Below are 18734 nucleotides of genomic sequence, written 5' to 3'. Positions count from 1 at the left end.
TGCACGTAAGTGCTTGCAAGATCCACGGCTAAGTGGCCTGCTTAGGGTCACAAATGAAGTCTTGTGTCTTCACCACAAGACCCCCTTCCTCCCAGGAACAAGGCTAAGGAGATTAAGGCCAGGTCCACACTAGAAATGTTTGCAAGTATAATAATGTTGGCTAGGGATGTTATTTTTATGACATTTTTATGCCAGCAAAAGCCCTAGTATAGACACAGTTACACGGGGGGAATTCTTTTGCTGGCATAGCTGATTTCATTTCGTGAACTACTGTAAGCTGTACTGGTTACAACACATTTTTGCCAGTAGAAGCCGTGTCTGTACCAGCAAACCTTTTCTAGTGTAGTCCAGACCTAACAAAAAAGCACGGAATAAAGTTACTAGAGCTTTCAAAAGAACGTTTTCTTTTCTTAGGATGACCAGATGTCCCAATTTTATAGGGACATTCCCAATATTTGGGGCTTTTTCTTATATAGGTGCCTATTACCACCCAACACCTGTCCTGATTTTTCACATTTGTTATCTGGTCACTCTAACTTTTCTCCCACCTTCTCTTGCATGGGGAATCAGTTGTACTTTAGAAGTACTTTAAAAAAAAGATTTTATTTTCAGAGCAAAATTCCCTGTCATTTTATAATAACTGTATTTTTAAAACTTTCCTCTTGTGATGATGCACTGGCCTCTTGATTGATTAAATGCTTGGAGCCATTGAGAACCTTGTGGTTTTTGTCAGCAGTTCTCAAACTTTAGCAACCCGAGGACCCTCATTTTGATTTAAAAAATTTTGCGGACCCCCAAGCCCTCTGCTCAGCCTCAGATCCTGCCCCCACTCCACCCCTTCCTACAAGACTCCATCCCCAGCACACCTCTTCCTGCCCCGATCCACTCCTGCCCCTCCTCTTTCTCGTCTCTTTCTGTCCCGTTTCCCGAGCATGCCCCCTCTCCGCTCCTCCCCTCCCTCCCAGCACCTCCTGCATGCCGCTGAACAGATGTTCCCCGGCGTACAGGAGGCACTGGAAGGGATGGGGAGGAGTTGATCAGTGGGGCCAGCAGCCCCGGACATGATTCTGCCCCCTCCCCTGACCATGACCCATCCCCGTTCCTCCCCCATCACCAACACCTCCTGCATGCCGCTGAATAGCTGTTCCCCAGCATGCGGGAGGCACTGGAAGGGAGGGGGAGGAGTTGAGGGAGGGAGCGGGAGGAGTTGATCAGCGGCGCCAGCAGACCCCCAGGGATCCATGTACCCCCATTTGAGAAACACTGGTTTATGAGTTGATTTTGCTCATGAGTCATTGTCGCGCAAGACAGGAATTTCTGAATCCACTGAAAAATGCACATTTAGAATTTGACAGAAGCCTGGGGAGCTAGAGCTTCCACAGTGGGAAATAAATCAAAAACATAAATTATGATTGCCCAAGAAGCTAGAGGTACAGAAGGAGAACTGATTGCGTAGGAGCTTAATGAGCAAAAGTGAAGAGACACTTCATGCATAACAGCATCTTAAAACGTTGCATGCAAAAAGCATTTTCCGAGCTCCTCTGATTCTTGCTGTAAACGATTCCCAATTATACACTGATGTACTGAATTATTTAGGGTCATAGGATCCATTCATTCATTTACCTGTTCTGTCTCAACAAAATTAGACACGTGTCCATCATCACTGACCCCTCGTATGTGAAACCTGGCCCCAGCTCGTTCACAGCTGATCCGGGAAATGAGGCAGACTTTTGCCTTCTTGTGAGAGGCATAGACAGTGTGGATGTCCACTATGCCACAGATCACTTTTAGCAGCCAGTCGGAGCAGTTCACCTGATTGTGTTTAAAGGGCACATGCAGCAATTGGTTCCTGCAAAATTCAACAGAGCATAGATTCATTTACTCAAAAAATGAGAGAGAGAAACAAGTTGCACCCCACATTGTTCACTAATTAAAGCTTATAATAGTAGGTTATTCCTTTTTTTTCTACCTCACTTTACCTGAAACTAATAATTAATAGATGACCAATCCTGGTGAAGGCCATAATTCACAGAAACTGAGAAATTTTAACAGTGTGACAACCACGATACTTCTGCCCATGTGTCCGGAAGACTTTGCCTCGGCCTATACAAGTTCATATGCAAATCTCCCCTTTCCCAATTTTCTGATCTCTGGAAACATGCTGGTCATTAAAAGGCTCTTATCTAAATTACAGTGTTGTCCAACTAACATTTTCAGGCAGTGCTGCCTGGAACCTGGTCTACACTATAGTTCCAACAGGCTTTAAAATTGGTTTAGCAGAACTCTTTTTAAAACCTGTTGGAATTTCAGGGGAAGTTTTCTCAGCATAAACCAGGCCTAAAAGTAAAAGGAAACGTTACAAACTGAGTTTTGCATGGTTTACAATGGAAGTATTATCTTTGTGTTATTTTTATTAAGCAAGCCATTCTGTGACCAGGTCTGAGAGGCATGCATAGTCTCTCCAATGTACTTCCATCAGTCATCAGCAATTCCCTATTACAGTTACTATACCAGTGGAATCCTACTAAAGATTTGCGCTTCACAGAGCAAAGCATTTGAAAAAAGTGAAGAATTGTTCTACTATTTTTATATAACACAGCTAAAAACCAGCTACAAAAGAATTACATTTTCCTCCTTCCTTCCACATAAAAAGAAAATCTACCCATCTTATCCAAGGCAAACTCCAGTAGGATTTCTTTATTGCAGTTCATGTTATAGGGTCCACAGATAGCGCTGCCTACAGTTAAGGTTGCCTGACACTTTCTGTTATAAGAACCTTTTTTCGCCTGTTTTTATTTTTTTCCAAACTTTGGAAATTGGGGATGAAATTTTTCCATACTAGTGGCCTATCTTGGGTTTTTTTAAAATTTCATATTATATATAATGTTTCACATATTCATTTTAGAAATACAAGAGATCTTACGTCAGACAACACATAAAAGCATAGGGCTTTCACATAAACTAAGACTGATCTAACAAGACACAATAGATTGATACAGAAAGCAGATGTGCCACTGAATTCAAATATGTATCTTCTGAGAGCAAACTATCGAGAGAAAGCCTTTAACAACTGTATATATTGTACTATTTCTATATTAAAAACAGACCTCTAATTTGGCAGTTCCAATTCTGTTGGAACACAGTTGGTTTGCTGAGCCAGCAGTTCCATGAGGAAGGCACACACAACACAGTTGAAACTGGGTTTTATATTTCACTATTCTGAACTAAACACCATTTATCAGGTGAAATCACATCCCAGCTGGAGAGATTATTTACCAGATTGAATTGCTCTGCCTTATCTATTAATCATCTATTACAACCCTGTTCAGCTAATGATATTTACCTACTGCCGGCCACAAGAAGTATTTCACACTAACAGCACCTTTAGGTGTAATTCTGACAAATTATTACTTTTCACATGCATTATATAACTTCTTATTTATTTCCACTACAGTTTAGCTTCCTATGTGACTTCCTATCATTAAAAAAAAAAAAATACGGGATGAGGGGGACTGGAGCACCCTATCAAAACTGGTAGGATAAACAAATTCAACTTCCTCTGCAGTGGGCCCACACAGGAAGGATCCTCGTTTCTGTGTATTTTTTTCCATTCAACCAATCTTTGCTGCAGTGAGACATATTTTTTACTTTGTTTTTAAAATTGTGTTACTCGGTAAATAAAATAAGTCCACATCAACATATCAGAGGAGTTAGCATATGTGCAATGGTTTGATTACAGTAAATTGCAAGTTAATGGATTAACACAGATATCTGCAATGTAAAAACTAGGGTACACTACTGCAATGTTAATCTAGAGACTTTAAACCCACGAGAATTAGGAAATACAACATAATACAGCAGAAGTGATGTATGAGCACAAGTACAGGTTTTTACCACATTAAGAATGCTTGTTAAACAAATAATTTTTAAAAAGACCTTGGGAAGTAAACTACTTATCTGCATTTATACTGTATACAGTAAATATAGCAAACATATTTTTCTTTCTAGAAAAACCAGAAACTCCAATTATTAAATTTGCTTTTGCAGCTGGGTTACATAAATAATCTAGATGTTATTAGCTCAACCCTGATTGACCGTGAATCTGCCAGAGCACATGCCCTGTAAAGTAAAATGTTAGTTAAGCAAAACTTATCTAGGTTTAAATCTATAGCTTTATTTTTCTTTGGGGTTATATGAGACTGAGAGGGAAGCTGGGCTTGACTAAAAACTTGGAGATAACATGAAGTACTAACCAGAAGAAGGAGTTACCAGATTCATAGTTGTTATCACCCTGCTTCTGGGCCCGCACTGTCAGGTCAAAGTTTGAGCCTGCATTTGGCCAGGAGAAATAGAACATCCCAGAGTTCAGGATTTTCTTAAGGGCATTAACACGATCCTCTTCCTTGGTTTCTTCCTGGAGGGGACAGAAATCTGTTGCGGTGATTTTATAAACTTCAGCATCCAGGATTTTTCCCACCGATGTACAGCCTGTCACCAGGACCAGAAAATGCAGCCGAGTGTTACCTAAAAGGTGACAGTTACATAAGAATTATATAGAAACACAAGCTATGCCATTCCAAATCAGCCCAGCGATCTGTCATGTCTGCTCTCCTGCCTCCAGCCATCAGTATCTCCTGCTTCAGAGGAAGTCAAATAAAACCTATGAAGCACGTGGCTAACATGAGATCACAATATCTACAAGGATAAGTTACAGGGAAAAGTTAAAAAGACAATGTAGTTATGACACATTTAATAAGCAGCAACATTTCACAGATTGTAAACTTTTCTACTCTTCCCTCTGTTATCGTGAAAGTTGGCCCTGTGTGGAGGCCCAGGACAAAGCCTATTTTGAGGGTTTAAGTGGGACTGGGGCCTGGTGCTGGTTCACCGCACGGGGAAAATTTCACCCTTTTCTTAGTGTGCAAAGGGTTTGTTTCAGGTGAAACCCTGCGATAAAACATTTGTCAATTACATTGAAGCTTTTAGCTCAGAGTAATAAAATGCAAATATCACCCATGCTGGCAGAACACAGTTCCATTTACTCACATAGGCGGCTCCTGAAGTCTTTTGTTCCAGTTAGCATGAATACAATGGGTTAATGTACAGAAAGACTGAGGCCTTGTCTACACTACACAGTTTTGTCCGCAAAAGGCAGCTTTTGCCAACAAAACAGTGGAGGTGTATGCATTACAATACTACTTTTGTCAGTAAAACTCTCCTGTTTTGCCGACAAAATAAAACCACCTCGACGAGAGGCACAAAGCTTTTGGTGTCAAAGTTAAAGTGACAAAGGGTCAGTGTAGACGCTGCCGTTCATTATGTCAACTTAACTGGCCTTCCCCAGTATCCCATGATGCCCGCCGTGACCACTCCGCTCACTGTTGTGAACTTGGCTGCCCTGCAGGCATGCACCTCTCCTCTTTCAAAGCTTCAGTAAGTTCTGACAGCTGAGCATGCCACTCTGGCAGCAAAGAGCAACTTGGAACCCTGCTCGCCCCTGCACCAGGAACACAGCGGCAGGCAGGCTGCTGCTACTCGGGCAGAAGGGGGGAGGGACTGCTGTGCTGAGCCAGGATGGGAGGCGGGGGCTGGTGTGTGCGTGGGTGTCCCCCTCCCCCTGCCTCAGGACTGATTGCTTCTGGCTGCTGTCTGAACTTAAAAAGACAGCATGCCAACACACCCACTCTCCCCCAGCACAAACTCCATCTCTCTCATGTACACCCTCCCCCAATATACAATCTGTCTCTGTCTCCCCTCCCCTCCCCACCCAACACACACACACACACTCTCTCTCTCTCTCCTCCTTCCTCCTACCCATATACACTTCAGTTGAAAAGCAGCTAGGAATCTACTAGGATGCCCATGGAACAATGGGATTGAGAAACTTGCATCATGTGACACTGTACCTGCCCCACGAGGCTTTGCAAACCCTTCCCAAAGCACCCTGCAGCCAGTTGCACGGTTGGATAGCTACCCACAGTGCACTGCTCTGTGTCGATGCAACAGCTGCTAATGTGGATACACTCTGCCAACACAAGGAGCATAGGGTGGACATGCAACAGCAGTTTAATTAAAGTGGTGGCTGTACGTCGGCATAACTTTTGTCGACAAAACTCTGTAGTGTAGACATAAGTCTGTAGTAGGGAATCAGGCTTTCGATAAAAAGGCGTTTAAGCACTTACACTCCTCTCGACTCTTATTTTCAGACATCAGATCAGGGGAGAAAACCTGTCTTAAGGGGAATATTTGGGGAGCCCGGAACATTTGTGTGGGACTTCAGCAGGAAGCATGAGACTGTTTGAATCTATTCATGCTGTTCTGCAGAGTTTAGTTCACAATAAAGGCCAATGTAGGTGGTTATTTATAAAAAGTGATTTTCATAGTGTTTTTTTCTGTTAACAGGGGTACACCATGTTCCCATTCTTGGCGGTGGGGGGGCGTTGTTAAGCACATATGTTATATTTTCTTAGCTAGTACTATAGCTTTGAGCGTTAGAAATGGTAATAACCCTGTATTTTATTCCCACTTACTTTGCAACTGACTATGCATAATTATAAAGGATTAAAACCAGGAGATTACATCATTTAGCTTAATGGTTAACCACACTTGATCACACACTATTCTGTGGCATCTAATAGAGAGGATCCAGAAAAATATTCCTTGTTCTGAGTTGCTTACCGACTATGAGCCAGGTCCTCTCCTGGTGTAAATCAGTGTAGCGCCTCTGAAGACAACAGAGCTATGCTGATTTACATCGGCTGAGGATCTGGCCCACAGGGAGGAGTTTTGGGGCAGCATTAAGTGATCCTGTAAAGAAACACAAATATACACAAATAAACACAAATTGTTATAGTCAGTTTCAGCATGAGGGAGGTGGCAGTGACAAACTGATGGCTGTGTGGTGGGTGTGACAGATATGGCAATTTCCGCCAATATCTTTGGGAGATCTTACTGTATTAAGTTTATGTATCATTGTGGGCCAGGGACTGTATATAATACCATGTGGGAGGATGACCACAGCTCCTTCAGGAACTAAGAACAGTGGGGCAAATTCACTCAGGTAGTCAATTCTCCAAAGAAGTACCATCACTTGAAGAGGCTCACATATACTAGTTCAAACTGGATTCTCCAGAGACCAAAAGACAAAGAAAGGACTTTTGGATTAAAAGTCTGAGTTTAAGCCAACTCAGAGACTTCTTTCTGATCCAGCAAATGGACAGGACTTTCTGTCCAGGGGAGGCCCCAATTCTTTTTGGGAAAAAGCTGGAAGGGTTTTGAGGCCCCCCATAAGACTGATGGGTGACTTCTGGTAAGCTTTTAGCATGAGTCTACGAACATCTATGTTTTTATACGTTTTCTCTATAATGCTTTCACCTTAAGAATAAACATGCCTGCTTATAAAGAACAGTGTGGCAATCTGTGACTGCTGGCAATTGCAGTTATTCATAGCCTTTAAAGAGAAATCAAAGCACAGATGCTGACATGTGTAGGTAGTCTGGCTTGCTGGGGATATCAAGCATCAGCAGGAACCCTGCAAACCCAGTCTGCAAAACCCCCGCTCAGAAAGGAGAAAGATGTGGGTATTTGGTTTCTGCCCAAGAGAGGTGGCGGCCGAGGAGCTGGGAGCCTAGAGAAAACGCTTGAGTGACCACAGAGGGGAAAACCAACAAAAAATACAATGGTAGCAGGGTGTATTGTAAACAGCCCATTGTTACTGAAACATCTGCCAATGTGAGGGGAGATGCTCTGACAGTCAACACCAGGTGCTGCATACTTATCTTTAATGTTGGATGCAGTGGTGGTGTAACCGTGTCAGTCCCAGGATATTAGAGAGGCAAGATGGGAGCTTGCTGCCACCACGGGCTATGTGGACTTGCCCAAAGTTATGCCAGGCAATGCACCACCCTGTGGAGCCACCACGACTGGTAAGGTGTAAAGATGGCTTAAAGCCACGATAGCACCCCCCCATCTGTGAGCTTTAGATGCATAGCACAGAATCTAGGGCAGAGGTGGGCAAACTAAGGCCCACGGGACCCTCCTGCCCGGCCCCTGAGCTCCTGGCCCGGGAGGCTAGCCCCCAGCCCCTCCCTCACAGCCTCAGCTCACCCCGCGGCCGGCGCAGTGCTCTGGGTGCCGGGATGGCAAGCTCCTGGGGCAGCGCAGCTGCAGAGCCTGGCCTGACCCGGTGCTCTGTGCTGTGCGGTGCGTGGCTGGCTCCAGCCGGGCAGCGCGGCTGTAGTGCCACCAGCCACTGGTGCTCCAAGTAGCGCGGTAAGGGGGCAGGGAGCAGGGGACTGGGGGGGTTTGATAGAGGACATGGGAGTTCGGGGTGGTGGTCAGGGGTGTGGACAGGGGTTGGGGCGGTCAGAGGGTGGGGAATAAGGGGGTTGAATGGGGACAAGGGTCCCAGGGGGGAGCAGTCAGGAAAGAGCGGGGGTTGGATGGGGTGGCAGGGCAGTCAGCGGACAGGGAGCTGGGGGGGGTGGATGGGGCAGGGATTCCAGGGGGCCCATCAGGAACAGGGGGGTTGGATGGGCCAGGAGTCCTGGGGCGCCATCAGGGAGCCAGAAGCAGGAGGGGGTGGATAGGGGGTTGGGGCCGGGCCATGCCTCCCCTCCTCTAACCAGCCCTCCATAGAATTTCCAAAACCCAATGTGGCCCTCAGGCCAAAAGTTTGCCCGCCCCTGATCTAGGGTGACCATATATCTCAAAATTAGAGGCTTTGTCTTAGGGTACGTCTTCACTACCCGCCGTATCGGCGGGTAGCAATCGATTTCTCGGGGATCGATATATTGCGTCTCATCTAGACGTGATATATCGATCCCCGAACGCGCTCCTGTCGACTCCGGAACTCCACCAACCCGAACGGCGGTAGCGGAGTCGACATGGGGAGCCGCGGACATCGATCCCGCGCCGTGAGGACGGTAGGTAATTCGATATAAGATACTTCGACTTCAGCTACGTTATTCACATAGCTGAAGTTGCTTATCTTATATCGATTTTCCCCCGTAGTGTAGACCAGCCCTTATATGGGCAACCTATTACCTCCCCTCCTGATTTTTCACACTTGCTATCTGGTCACCCTAACAGAATCTAACCCAAGATATTTCACTATTTCTTTGCCAGAGATATTAGACTTTTTTTTTTTTTTAATACGAAAGCATCTGAGATGTGCAACCCACCCTGGGGCCCCAGATGTTTGGGGAGAGCCTCATCCTGTTCCCACTGAAGCACTGTGTCTAGAAGACAGGTCTTTAGCTGTTCCACACTAGATGGGAACCTCGGGTTGACCGAAACCAGCTAACATGTTTTTAAACATTACTTGCTCTGTCTACAGTAGGTGTGATGTCCTGTTTAAAATCACGCTTGTTGTTAACATCCTATTTTCCTAGTCTAGACATGGCCTAGCAATTTTGCCACCAACTGCAATAGGAGCTAGAGCAGGCCCATGATATGCAGTTTAAGCACTCTCTACTGCAAGGCTTCTCTGTTAACTTTAAAGGTATTAGAGAAACAAGGTGGGTGAGGCAACATCTTTTACTGGACCAACTTCTGTTGGTGAGAGAGACAAGCTTTCGAGTTTACACCGCGCTTTTCTTCAGGTCTGAGAAACTTACAAGTAAGTAAACTCCCAGCCTAGGTCGATGGACTTGGGGTCAGGGGCTGGTGCTACTGCACTAATACCAACTGTGTAGACATTGCATCTTGGGCTCTGAAGCTCACCCCCCACCCCACCCCAGGCATCAGAGCCCAAGCTGCAACTTAGAAGTGCACAGATATTTTTAGAGTACTAGCCCTGCAGGCCCAAGTCTGTCATCCCAGGCTGGGAGGGTCGCTCTGCCACAGGCTCTGTTGACATACCCTCTTAGGCAGCCCTGAAGGCCTCTCTAATTTACAGTAGCTTCCCAAGGCTACATTATGGGGCACAGCACACCCCAGACTCTCCAGTGCTGTGACCCCTCCCCTCCAACATGTCACCTACATGAGAGCTTGCAAAAGGGTCTCCAGGAGGCAGCCTTAAGACTGTCTCACAATGCCTGTCCTGGGGGAATCCTCACCGGATGGAGATGGAGCTTTGACAGTCCTAGGCCACTCTGGCCCTTTTATGTGACGTACCGGGGCCAGAGCGGAGGTGAAGATCTCGCCTCTCAAGCTTTCAGAAATATGCACAATAATAAGAATGCTATCAATATAATACCATCCTCAAACTATAAATCATGTCTCTTTCGAGCCTGAAGTTAGGCATGGCCTCAACCACCAGTCTCCATTCACGAAAAACCAAGCCCCGAGAATCAGACTTACTGTACTCTCCACCCTTTAAAAAAAAAAAAAATCAACTCTTCTTTTTCAGGGTTCAGATGCTTGGTGGGTCACCAGCTAGTTTCCCACGCACATTTTGATGCAGCTTCCTCCATACTCGCTCCACCCCTTTCCTTCTTTGTCAGCACTTTCAGCTTAGCCTTGGAAATGCTCTTCTCTCAGTTCTAAGAAAACTTGCTCCCTGTGTTATCTCACTCCTGGGCCTTTCCCCAAGCACAGGCTGCCAATTCCCCCCTCCCGCTAAAAAAAAAAAAAAAGGAAGCAGTCTCTAATTACATCTGCTGCATTTGTAATGCGAGCCTAGACTGAGCTATGTCCATTCGTCATTTCACTTAGACATTTTGCTGGACTGAAAACACAGACCCAGAGAATAAAACAAAAGCTTTATTTACCCAATCATGCTGTTTGAAATACCATCTTGTGTGGCAATAGTAGCATTACCAGCTGCAGGGCCGACTCCTCTAGTTACTGTACTTACCAGGAGCAGTTAGGCCATACATGTCTGATTATAACAACTATGAGTACATCTCATTCCGAACCCAGCAATAAATCAAAATCTAACTTCGTTTATTTCCAGTTAAAACTTTTTTTAAAAAATGTGATTCCTCTTCTGGTATATATCACTTCAACTGCCCCCTGCCTTTTTTTTTTTTTTAAATAGTTGCTTTAATGTGAGAATAGCTACACAGTTTTTGGGCTCTGATCCTACAAAGACTTATGTATGTGCTTAACTTTAAAGACAGGAATAGTTTCACTGAAGCAATGGGACTACCACATACTTAAAATCAAGCACACACAAGTCTTTTCAGGATTTTGGCCTTAGGCTTTGTCTACACTGGCGTGAAAGACAAAATTTTTGTCGTTCAGAGGTGTTACCCACTTCCTCCTCCCCCCTCCCCCCCTCGAAAGACAAAAGTTTTGTCAACGACAAGCACTGGTGCGAACGGTGCTTTGTCAGCAGGAGAGAGCGCTCCTGCTGACAAACAGCAGCTACACTGAGCGCCTTTTAGCGGAAGGGCTGTTGCACAACTGTGTCACCAAAAGCTGAGTAGTGTAGACATAGCCTTCGTTTACACTGCTAAATCTATTTGTTGTTGTTAATATGCAAGATACTTCTAGGTTAACAAATTAAAAGCTGATTTTTTCTGTTCCTGAAATTTACAACTGCTAATGTGCTGGGTAATTATTGATTGACTGGGTGGAAATAAAGCATTTATCTAACAAGATTTTACAGGAGGGTTTTCTAGGCTCTAAACAATTTCACTTTTATTATGCAGTAAGTCTCCACAAAAGAAAAGGCCACAGAGAGCTTCCTGTTTGAAAAAAATAAAATAAAATCAGCTTGTCATATGGCAGCCTATTTCCTACAGTATGTGAACTGATGACAACCCGGAATTTTCACAGGATCATGGTTTACAAATTTTCCTGAACCACAGATTGGCATTAATGCTGTGATATTCTGGCAGCAGAGAGGGAATGGCTTCAAGCCACGGAACTTACACTGATAAAAAGATATACAGCAGATACTGTAATCATGAGGGGAGAGAAATGAAAATAAGACACATACTGCCATCCCCGTAGGTCCATATGGTACTTTCCCCAATTTTTTATTTTCAAAATAGAGGAATACTGTTAGCATCACTAACCTTAACTTTTCACATGTGTAGCTCTCTATCCATTTTATTTCTGTCATATTTTAATGTTGAATCCCTTGGGATTCCAAATAAAACTTTGATTGAAAAAGTGCAAATAATTGAACTACCATATTAGTATAAATCATATCAAAACTACATGATTTGTTTCATTTTTGATCCCTCTTGCTGCATCAGCACTATGCACATGTGGGAGGAACCAACTTAGGAGGAGCTGAACAGCAGTCAGAAGGTTTATGCTTGTTTTACTGAATGCACAAGCAGGAGAATTAAAAAACTACTGCAGACGTGACATAGACATTTGTTGCTTTACCAAATATAACTGGTTTCAAGATTAGAAGAAAAACATTTCTACAAGGCAGACAGTATTCCTTTAAGATCGGAAGAAAAATTAACCCTGAATCAATTCCCTGCAGTTTTCATTTGCTAGCAGTGCTAGTCAGAAGCAAACCTTGTACTCCGGGGACTGCTTGTACTCTAATTGTGGCCAGCCTTCATTTGTGGCCAGGAGGTTCCTTGCACACCTATGGAGGGACAGGCCAAAATCCAGCCCTATTTCTCAAAACAAAAAATCTTAGATGAGAAAAGAATGCAAATAAGCTGGAAGAAAAAGAGGAAAAATATGGTAAAAGTCTCCATTATATCAACATCCCAGGTCAGTAGCAGAAAGCATATTATATGCAGTTTAAACAGCTACAGAGTGCTTGATACACAGAGCCAGCAGAAAAGAAACAATTTAAAGCAACCCAGAAAAGGAAACCTTGAAGAGTAATCAAAGAGCTCCAGGTCTTAATATGCACTTCACATTTGCACAAGCAACAATGCCAGCCGTGGAACTTTTAAAGTAGCTCTTGCCTTAGAAACTCTGAATCTTCACTTAAATTGTTGTAAAGTAAACACTAATTTTTGTTTAAACAAGTGGGTAAAATCTACATTCCTGCTTCATTCCAGCCATTACAACGCACATGTGGAATGACATTCTCATCACTACAGTGCTAACAGATGTTTAGGAACACAGAAGCAGCCATAATGGATCAGACCCTGGCCCATCTAGTCCGGTATCTTGTCTCCCACAATGGCCAGAACCAGATGCCTCAAAGTCAGATATAGAAAATAAGAACATCTGAGAAAGATGGAGGAGTCCACTTTCCATTTCACTAGAGCAAACACAAGAAAACTATCCTTTCAGGGATAATGAGTTAAACTCTGAACACAGTTATCCTGGTGTAAATTTGATGTATAGTAACTGAGATCATTATGTAGCCCAGTGGTGAACCATAATAATCATAGTTGGCTTTAAAGAGAACCTTTAAAGCAAATGGGAAAACTCAGCTATTCGCAGAAATATGTGCTGAATGCTGTGTGTGGGAGGGTGAGTCTGGGAGAACATTCAGCAAGACAATATGACAAAATTAACTTTTATACTTTTTGTTCAGCTCCTATGAAATCAGCTGCCTTGACCAAGGTTCAGTGAGGATACCCCAGGAAGCATAATTCTGGAACATCGCTGATAACAATAAGTGTGGCTTCTGTATTAAACCTGCGTATATGACTCTTGTTATTCATTTTCTCCCACAGTGTATGTCATAGGTGTCAAAGCTTTCTATTATGAAATACAGTAAAAAGGAGAAACGAGTCAATTCTCATTCTCAATTCACATTGCTTTGAATACCTCAATCTACTCCTCTCGCTTTCCTTTTCCAAGTGAAATCACCCACGTTTTTTCACTCTCGTTATATGAAAATCCCTCAATCCAACCATCTCCTCCTATTCAGTCTCCGCTATATTTCAAGGTAAGGTGACCAAAGACACCGGACTTCTAATGAAAACATGTATCTCTGCTCAATAAAATACAGTATTTTTCAGAATTTTTTTTTCTAGCCTTATGTTATTGCACCCAAGTATCCCATTTTCTTTTGTGAACTGCAGTTTGTTCACTGGGCTTCAAGCTATCTTCACTGACAATTTATACAGCAACTATCTGTACTGAGGGTTCTATTAATCTCCATTTTTATGGGTACTGAATTTAAATTTAATTTTTAAATAAAAAACCTTCCTCACAGACTTACCGACTTTGAGACCAGAAGGGACCATCATGATCATCTAATGTCTGACCTCCTGCACATTGCAGGCCACAGAATCTCACCCATCCACTCCTGTAATAGACCCATAATTTATTTAATATGGCTCCCAGCCCTGTGGTAGCCAAGTGCCTCACTGTCATCAACACACAGATCCTCACCCCTTCTCGGTGAAGTACTATTATCCCCATTTTACAGACTGAGAGTTTAGGCTCAGAGAATAAGTGAAGTCTGTGGCAGTCACAAATAGAACTCCATCTCCCAAATCCCAACCCAGTGTTTTAACCACAAAACTTTTCTTCGTCCCTCTAAGCACTGATGCTAGACTTTAAGGAGGCAATTTTTAAAGGCACAAATGGAAGCTGGGCACCTACCTGCCCTTTGTGCCTGTGAAAATCTCTTACGTTTTAGCATAAGTATATATACCCATACACAGAGAATGTTTCTCGGAAGAGAAATCTGTTATTTCATCAAATAAAGCAACCCCCATAGTTGATAGTGTCCAGAATTTACCTTATACAGTACACACATCTTTTACTGGCACTACTGCATCTGAACAGTGTGCTGTACAATACCATAAACCCAGCGTTAGCATACTGCTTAAAATAAACATCACTGCTAAACCTCCCTTGAGAAGCAAAACCTTGGCTGAAGCACAGCACAGAAACCTTCAGCTGTTAATGCTATTACAGCTCCTCCCAAACAAAAAGAAAACGGGGAATCTAGTGAGTCATCCAAATTGACGTAAGTCCACACGAGTGAATGCTGTCGTCATTTCTGGGAAACATTAACTTTGTGAGCAGCTTCACAGGGTCCATCAGCATTCTTGTGCAAAGGCAAGGCAACGTAAAAAGCAGCCTCTATTCTCCTCTCCTTGGCAGGTAGAAATGGAGTACACTAAACTTCTGTAGACAAGGAGACTTAAGACTTATACTGATCCCTAAGTACTGGTATTTACAGGTTAATTCATTGCCCGGAGAGCTCCCAGACACATTTTGTATTTCCTACAAAAGACTGTTTCTCAGCTTGGCAAATACGCTCTTTTGCGTATGCCTTTGAAGAGTAGAGTATTTTCAAAATATTTTTGGCTAATTTAGCACTCACAAAAGGTGCTGATTTGCTTGCAGGTTTCCCATAGTGACCAATTGGTCAAATAGACCACTCTGTCACTGCCTATTCCATAGGTTCCTGAACTGTGGTCTGCAAACCACTGGTGCACTGCAGAGAGCTGGCTGGTTGCATTGCGCTGTTCTCCTTGTTTCCAGCTGTTAAAACACATTAAAAGAAGTGAAAAATACATTAAATATCTTCCTGTTCTCACTTTTCCATGGAAGCAATTGCTGTAGGGATTGTGAAGTCACGTATTTGGGACCAGAGAAAAATGGTACCCCAACTACCAATGAGAGAGCAGGCACGCAAATGACATTCTCTCTCTCTAATCTGCCCTGGGAAATGTCTGTTCTATTTAAGTACAGCCCTCTGTGGCTTTTTTAAAGAGAACTATGCAAATATACTTTGCAGTCAGTCCTTATTATCAAGCCATTAACAGAACTTTTGGCAGTCTCTCTTCAGAAGTGGCTTTGAACAGGAACAGTACAGAGGTAAAATTCGGACCAGATAGAGATGCACTGGCAGAGCTCTACAGGGGGAATTTCTCAGGTCAGAGTCACCAGAAATAACTAGATTTTCTCAATAAATACATTCCTCTCAGGAATGCCAAGAAAAATGGACCATACACTCTATTTTATTTTCAAGAGCATGAACAAAACTGACATTCAGTTTAACAGAATTTCTCAATTACCTCACAAGAAACTGAACAAACCAAACAAAAAATCCCCTTCTTGCTTCAAGTAGTGAGACGGATCTGCAGATTTACACCGTGATATGGAGTGTTCATCTGTAAATAACTGCTTCAAATCCATCCAAATTGTAGTAGATGGAAGTCATTACCCCCTAACAGCTGTTCAGTGTCCTATATGTAATGAGCTAGGCTATGTCTACACAATGCCACTGTAAGGTCTCCTGTGTAGCCACTCTATTGTAGGAGCAGGATTTTATATAGCACTATAAGAATTAATGTATGATTTGATTTTATCCTGCCAGCCACCCTTTTTGAATAGCAGAAAGGAACAGACCAGAACAACTAATTATGGTCACCCTTTTGTTTTAGGATAAGTTATAATGTTTACTATGGTTTCCTATATGTATTACAAATTAGGCACTCTAGTTAAATATACATTTCTTTGTTTTAAGATTTTAGTAAGTAAGAGACAGGATCTTGTATTGTATACACGTTAAGGAGATTAGAGGACTGTTGAGGGCCTGAAGCCCCAATGTGAATTGTTTTAGTTATAAGATTTAGCAAGGCTTGATTTACAATGTATTCTGCTGAATATATACTGCTGTCTGTATACCTTTGAATGTTTCTGTAAGAGACTGTTTGTGTGAATGAAGAATGCATGTATCAGGAAAAGATAAGGTGTGAAAGCCATCACAAATGTCCAGAAAAAGTGAGAAACTTGGAAAGACCAGGAGACAAATCAAAAAACGTCCATTGTATCTGATGCTAAACATGTTAGCAACATTGACGTCCTCAGAGATGAGGCAGGCACCCCCGAAGGCGAGACAACAAATAGATGATAACGATAGGAAGCTCGACAATAACTATCAAATGATAACACCTCTTAAGGACTAATGATTACAGGATGACATTGCAAAATGCATGGACTCAAATGGGAATTTACAACTATAAAGCTGGGGTTTTGCCAGGGAACTCTGGGTTCAGTCCTGCAAAACCTCAGAGAATCGGATCGCGACCGACAAGAGCCCAGCTCCTCACTCATGCTCGATCTAACTGGCCATTAGATTGACTCGAGCTACAACAGACTGGTAACTATAAACATCAACTAGCGGGAGAGAGAGAGAGAGAGAGAGAGTGTGTGTGTGTCTAAAAAGCATATGCTAACTGTTGTATTTTCAATAAATGCAGTGTTTTTGCCTTCTTCTATAAAAGATCCTGTGTGGTTTGTATAGCATAACACTATGCTTGCAGGAAAGAGCTCTCTACCCTCAACAAGCAGCGGTAGCTGTGTCGGCGAGAGACGCTCTCCTGCCAACATAGCGCTGTCCGCACCAGTGCTTTTGTTGGTGAAACTTATGTTGGTCGGGGGGGGTGTTTTTTCACACCCCTGACCGACAACAGTGCTAGTATGGACAAAGCCTAAGTAAATAATCTTCTATTAGTTCCTAGTATACAGGCATTCACCCATTACTATGTTTGTTATCCCTGTTGGCAGGTTCATTAAAGAGGCCAAGGACTGAGTAGATGTGGAATGCAAATGAAGTAGTCTCACACCTCCAAGTCAAGGTTAAGGTTCATTGCCAGGGCAGTGTGGGGAAGTCGGTACAGCTATTATCTGCATTATACATAGAGAATTTCAGTCTCTCAAGCTGTAAATGAGGCACATTTTACAAGCACTAATGTTTACTTAAATGTTGGTTTAAAACCACCTTAAGCACTGAACTGAAATGTATTTTTATTGGGCCCAATACTGCAAGGTACTGAGTGCCCTCAAATCAGTGAGATATGGCTCTGTTCCTATAGCACTACAAAAATTCATTTTATGTTCCTGTTGTAGAGAGCAGCAGCAGCTTCTTTGCTAATTCAAGATTCCCGAAAGCATATGAAAATTAAGAGCAATGCTGATGTATAATGATATTCTGCAGTGTGTTAGTTGAAGTTATGGGGCTCATTCAGAAAACACTCATGCATGCAAGAAGGCCCACTGAAGTCAATTTGGCTTTTCATGTGAATTAAGTCATTCATGTACATTGGTGTTTGCACAACTGGGCCCTTAGTAATCATAAGAGCCATTATTAAAACTAGCTCAATTCAAAACAAAAGGAAGGGAGGGGAAAAAAAATCAACATTTGTATTATACAAAAGTGGAAGGAAAAACAACAAGTTGCTAAGAGGGTCTTATGAAACAAAGGAATGCAAGATACTTAACCTAAAAACTCTTAAGATAATACTTGACTGTGTGCTTTTAACCTAATGCACAGTTTATAAAAAATACATTTGCATCAATAAAATGGTTATATTTAGCAAGAGCCCAAATGTCTTCCAAAACTGACAGAAATTAGGCAACTCTCTGGTCACTGGGATTAAACCATGTTTGTTTGGGCATCTAACAACTGTCCTTATTCCAAAAGCTACTTACCACATTTTAGCCGGAGCTCTCCCAAGCAGCCATAGGCATCCATGAGCTTTTCATATTGCCCTTTAATTGCCTCCTTTTCTTCAGGAGCTGAGAAGAAACACAATACAAAGGCATCAAGCCTTAGTTACCCAATTCAGTTTTCAGACTGGTATAGTCTTGTACCAAAGCCCTCCCGTCACTCAACAAACAAGACAATTAGATAAACATGAATAAGCATGTAGGGTTTACAGTGTTAAACTAGGAAGCTATTTAAAAGTGACGGAACATCCCCATAAAAGACTGAGGGTATGTATATACTACCCGCCGCATCGGCGGGTAGTGTTCAATGTATCGGGGATCGATTTATCGCGTCTTGTCTAGACGCGATAAATCGATCCCCGAATTGATGCCTGTATTCCACCTCGGCAGGAGGAGTAAGCGGAGTTGATGGGGGAGCTGCGGTGGTTGACTCGCCGCCGTGA

The 18734-nt window shown here is 42.9% G+C and overlaps 1 protein-coding gene across 1 annotated transcript in view; it reads right to left on the bottom strand.

Annotated features, from left to right (window-relative positions):
- SYNJ2 (synaptojanin 2) overlaps window positions 1–18734 on the bottom strand; it is a 90505-nt gene that overhangs the window by 58916 nt on the left and 12855 nt on the right. Inside the window, exons 2-4 of the mRNA XM_045010623.1 lie at window positions 18274–18360; window positions 4254–4524; window positions 1624–1849 (exon numbers count right to left, since the gene is read on the bottom strand). Of these exons, the coding sequence (XP_044866558.1) occupies window positions 1624–1849; window positions 4254–4524; window positions 18274–18360 (584 nt within the window). The remainder of the gene's footprint in view (window positions 1–1623; window positions 1850–4253; window positions 4525–18273; window positions 18361–18734) is intronic.

The sequence above is a fragment of the Mauremys mutica genome, chromosome 3 (genome assembly GCF_020497125.1).
Source record: "Mauremys mutica isolate MM-2020 ecotype Southern chromosome 3, ASM2049712v1, whole genome shotgun sequence".
Taxonomy (NCBI): Eukaryota; Metazoa; Chordata; order Testudines; family Geoemydidae; genus Mauremys; species Mauremys mutica.
Note: the sequence above shows the minus strand (reverse complement) of the source record. Positions and strands in the feature narration are given on the sequence as shown.